The 5,086-nt window shown below is 45.2% G+C and overlaps 1 protein-coding gene across 1 annotated transcript in view; it reads right to left on the reverse strand.

Moving 5' to 3' along the window:
- Nucleotides 1-5,086, reverse strand: part of LOC117950785 (origin recognition complex subunit 1-like) — a 16,962-nt gene that overhangs the window by 6,619 nt on the left and 5,257 nt on the right. Inside the window, exons 4-5 of the mRNA XM_034882125.1 lie at nt 4,830-5,079; nt 2,944-3,202 (exon numbers count right to left, since the gene is read on the reverse strand). Of these exons, the coding sequence (XP_034738016.1) occupies nt 2,944-3,202; nt 4,830-5,079 (509 nt within the window). The remainder of the gene's footprint in view (nt 1-2,943; nt 3,203-4,829; nt 5,080-5,086) is intronic.

A 5,086-nucleotide genomic window follows, 5' to 3' on the forward strand; every position in this document is an offset into this window, starting at 1 on the left:
TACATCACTGGGTTTGCCGGTACACGATCCGTCCCTCCTGCACGATCTGTTCTGCACGTGTGCAATATGTCGCGCTCGTGCAAATGATAATCACGATGTACGAGGATTAACGGTACCGCACGATCTGTTCCACAGTAGCGGTCTGCTGTAAGCCTCCACTGGAAAGCTAACGACGCTAGCTTAGCTAACAGCTAACTCGGCTAACCGCTAGCTTTACAGCTTGATTCAGCCTAAAATAACGTTGCTCAAACTAAACAGTGGGGAAAGCAGCTCCAGCTAAATTAAGACTTCACAGTAATAATAAAGACAAGTATTGAGTGAAGTAGAACTGACGTACCAGCTGTTACATACTTAAACGGTTATTTTTACTTTTGAGGGTCTTTTACACGCGGTCTCAGCTAGCGGTTAGCCATATAGCTGTTAGCTAAACTAACGTTAGCTTCCCGGTGGAGGCTAACAGACTTTCTTTAACTGTGTATGGGAACGGATCGTGCCGTGTCGTAAATCCTCGTACATCATGACATCATCTGCACATGCACGGAACGGATCGTGCAGACGGCGTTTCTTAAGGGACCAATGAAGTCGTCAATCATCGGGATTAGTCGACCAATCATTCGGTTCGCTCTCAGTCGACTAAGATAAGTCATTTCTTTATCGTGAATGATTCATTTCCAAGAAGCATGCTACTACATCCTCGGTATACACAGACGTTACACTGGGTTCTTGTGGAGAAACTCAGTTTTAAAGATTAGAAAATCATGAGTGCGAGTCGACTGAGAATTTCGTTAACTCGAGGACAGCCCAAATTCATCATAAGTGAAGAAAAAGAAAGTAAAAGAAATATAAAAACAACACAAACACACATGTGTGACTAATTCCACCATTTTGTCTGGGACACACCCCGGTATCGTGCTCCAGGACTCAGACTTTGAAAAAAATATGAATGGTAGTCAATGGGAGAAATTATAAATTTTTTGATCCGGTTAAATTTGAGCCGAGCATTTCACAAATGTGTTGATTTAAAAGATAGATTTACATGTCAAGAGATAAAGAATTTGACGTTAAGAAGATGAGCATTTGGTTTTGTGTGAAATCACTTATGACCTTTCTTCAAAATATTTCAAAAGAATATGAATGGGAGTCAATGGGAGATAATTATTTTTGGTCCCGTTAAATTTGGGCTCCAAGTTGCAGAGGAGATACCAAAGGTGACGTGAAAACCTGCATACTGCCGATTGGTCACTAATCACTGCGTCATCATTGCTAGCGAAAATCAGCTAAAGGGGGGGGGGGGGGGGGGGGGGGGGGGGGGTGGTCCAGATGCCTCCCGATACGATATTAACCCTTGAAAATACATCATAACTTCTAGTTTTTAACTGGAAGAAACTAAAAAATTATTGACATGTAATATAATTTATTTTGAAAAACGTCATATGTTTAATCCAAGGCACAAGTCGATCAGGACCAGAAAATAGTCTTTCGCCATTGACCACCATTCAATTTTATTTTCAAGATAGGTCCCATGGAGGCCAACGGAAGGGGCGGGGCTTCGTCACTCCCCGATGTGAGTCAAGTGCAGATTTGAGTCGCGCAAGCGTCACTTTGCGACAAGTAGTTAGCATATAAGATGCTAACGAGATGCTAACGAGAGACTTCTGTAACGTCAACACAGTAAAAATGGACCTACTTAACCGAGTTGGTTCACTGCTAGCTTAGCTACAAGTTAGCATCAAACACAACAAAGGCTGTCAGTTGAATGGTGTTTTGAGCTAACGTTAGCAACCATAGCTAGATGGCTAAAACGTTTTTGAAATGACTGCTAGCTTGTAGCTTAGTTAGCAGTCATTTCAAAAACAACTCAAATCTGCACTCTCCTCCCATTGGACAGTGATCACGGTTATTTCTTCCACCAGGTCTGCAGCCTGCGACTCACTTCCTGTCCCTGGCGCCATGCTGTCTCCTGGGCGTGGCTCGTCTTCTCCTCGGCGTGCTAACCGAGCCGGTGGGTGACCCCGCCTCCGTGGCCTCGTCCCCCTGCTGAGGACTTCAGTCCGACAGAAGACGCACCGTGAGTCTGTACGTCTCAACAGGTCATCTCTGGTCTCAGCCAGGTTAAAATATCTCAACTCAAAAGGTCCATTTGGGATCTTTTTAAACTGAGATTAACCCTCCTGATGTCCTCGGGTTAAATTTGCCCCGTTTTTAAAGCTTCTACATCAGAAATTTGGGAATCTTACACCCAAATTGTCCAAATATTACATGCATGGTTCCATATAACGCTGACGGATCAGTTCACTACTTTACTGAATTTGTGTGTGTCACCTCTGTCCCCCCCCATTGTGAGTAGAGTGCAGATTTAAGACGTGCATGCTCAGATTTAAACGTTTTACGGCATAACTGATTGAGTCGTGCATAACTGTCATACTGACATTTTGGGAAATCCATAAAATAAAGTTTTCTCATTAAAAAAAAAACCAGAAGATGGGAATCATTTCAGAAACGTAGCTATCTATGGTTGATTGATGCTAACGTTAGCTCAAAACACCATTCAACTGACAGCCTTTGTTGTGTTTGATGCTAACTTGTAGCTAAGCTAGCAGTGAACCAACTTGGTTAAGTCGGTCCATTTTTTACTGTGTTGACGTTACAGAAGTCTCTCGTTAGCATCACGTTAGCATCTCAGAGGCTACTTCAGACGTTACAGAAGTCTCTCGTTAGCATCACGTTAGCATCTCAGAGGCTACTTCAGACGTTACAGAAGTCTCTCGTTAGCATCACGTTAGCATCTCGGAGGCTACTTCAGACGTTACAGAAGTCTCTCGTTAGCATCTTACACGCTACTTGTCGCAAAGTGACGCATGCGCGACTCAAATCTGCACTGGACTCACATCGGGGAGTGACGACCTCTACGGCGAGCGGGATGTGGACTGTGTGACCTCTGACCTGGTGGAGTCGCGTCCGGCAGACGGCAGAGGGCTGTCCGCCTCGGGGAGTCTGGCGAGCTTGACGGCGGAGGGCTTCAGGGGGAAAGCAGCGGCTTGGTGGGTCTTCCTGGCGGGGGTGTGGGTGAGGGTGTGGGGGGGGGGCAGCGCCTGCGGGGGGGAGGCCGACAGTCTTTGAGCCAACATGACGTCGGCCTCCAGCTCCTCCTGCAGCAGCTGGGTCAGGACGTCGTCGCGGATCATGAAGGTCTTCTCAGGACCTGACGAACGACACGGAGACATCGTTTATCCACAGAGAGGATTAAATAATTAGAGACGAATACAGTCTTCAATATCTCATCTTTTATATATCTCATCCTGTCAGTCGACGTCCTCAAATGTCTAGAAAACAAGAAAATATTCACATTTAACAAGCTGATGTCACACAAGTTTCACTCAATTAATCTTTGCACCTCTAGTCAAAACCAGCTTCTTTATTTTGTTTTGTTTCGCTGCTGTAACATCGTGATTTCCCATTTTATTAAGATCAATATCTACTTAACACGCTGGGTTTATTGTTTCTATTTAACAAGTTTTTATACACAAAGACAGACAAATAGATAGATAGATAGATATTGATCCCCAAAAAATGGGAAATTATGGTCTAAAGTAAAATGGTATAAAAGTGCCTCAAACCGATTAAAAAATTATCAAAAAACTTGGCGAACTAATCAATTAATCTTTGCACCTCTAGTCAAAACAAGCTTGATTTTTTACTTCTGAATGTGAGTGTTTTATTCAATGATGTGACATTTAAAAAATGTAAATAAAAAACTTAAAAAAACGCGACAAAAACGACAGAAAAAGCTTCAAAAACGACGGCAAAAAAAAAATAAAATCGTCCGAAAAAAAAGGAAAACTTGGAACAAACATCGGGAAAAGCTAAAAAAAAAGCAAACAGGAGCAAAAAAAACTTTAATTTTATTTTACTTTATTGTTTTTAAATATCTTAATGGGAAGGCACCATCATGTTTATGTTTATCTGATTTGCTGATTTTGTACACTCCAGTCAGAGCTCTCTTTTAGACTGTCCCAGATCCAGACTGAGACCCAGATCCAGACTGAGGCCCAGATCCAGACTGAGACCCAGATCCAGACTGAGGCCCAGATCCAGACTGAGACCCAGATCCAGACTGAGACCCAGATCCAGACTGAGACCCAGCAGATCCAGACTGAGACCCAGATCCAGACTGAGACCCAGCAGATCCAGACTGAGACCCAGAACCAGACTGAGACCCAGAACCAGACTGAGACCCAGATCCAGACTGAGACCCAGCAGAACCAGACTGAGACCCAGCAGATCCAGACTGAGACCCAGCAGATCCAGACTGAGACCCAGAACCAGACTGAGACCCAGATCCAGACTGAAGACCAGAGGGGACAGAGCTTTCTCAGCAGCAGGTCCTAGGCTCTGGATCTCTCTCCCTCTCAACATTAGAGCAGCTTCCTCTATTCAGAGCTTCAGATCACTTTGATCTTTTTGCTCTTCCCTTTAACATCAGCTGAGCTGTGACATTTTATTGTTATTGTTTTGAGTAACGTTGTTATCTGTTGTCTGTTTGTATTGTTTTTGGCATATTCTGTTTTAGAAGAGTTTTCCCAGCTATTTATTAGGCTTTTTATCTGATGTTGTGTTCTATATATGTACAGCACTTTGGGGCAGTAGTGACTGTTTGTAAATGTTTAATTTAAATAACCTTTGACCTTTGACCTTTGACCTTCTTAGCTTTATGCAGACTGTAACTGCGGAGCTTCAGGCAGCGTCGGCCGATACTTTAGACTTAGAAGATTGTGTTAATCTTCTAAGTCTTTCTGTGTTAAACAGCTGATGTTTTTAACGCGACTCACTGCTGAGCTCCAGCTTCTTGCGGACGCCGGGCGTCCGGGCCGAGGCGGTCCTCCTCCGGCTGCTCAGACACTTCGACGCCGACAGTTTGGTCGCAGAGTGCCGCGACTCCGCCTCGGCGGCGCCGGCCCTCCTGGCGCTCAAGGTGGCCCGGCCGGGCTCCGCCTCCCCCCCCGCGGCCCGCCGCATGACGGCGAAGTCCGGGGTCGGCAGGGCGCGCCGAGCGGAGCCCCGGGGCGCCGGCGGGGAGCACGGGGGG

Source organism: Etheostoma cragini, chromosome 9 (genome assembly GCF_013103735.1).
Source record: "Etheostoma cragini isolate CJK2018 chromosome 9, CSU_Ecrag_1.0, whole genome shotgun sequence".
Taxonomy (NCBI): Eukaryota; Metazoa; Chordata; class Actinopteri; order Perciformes; family Percidae; genus Etheostoma; species Etheostoma cragini.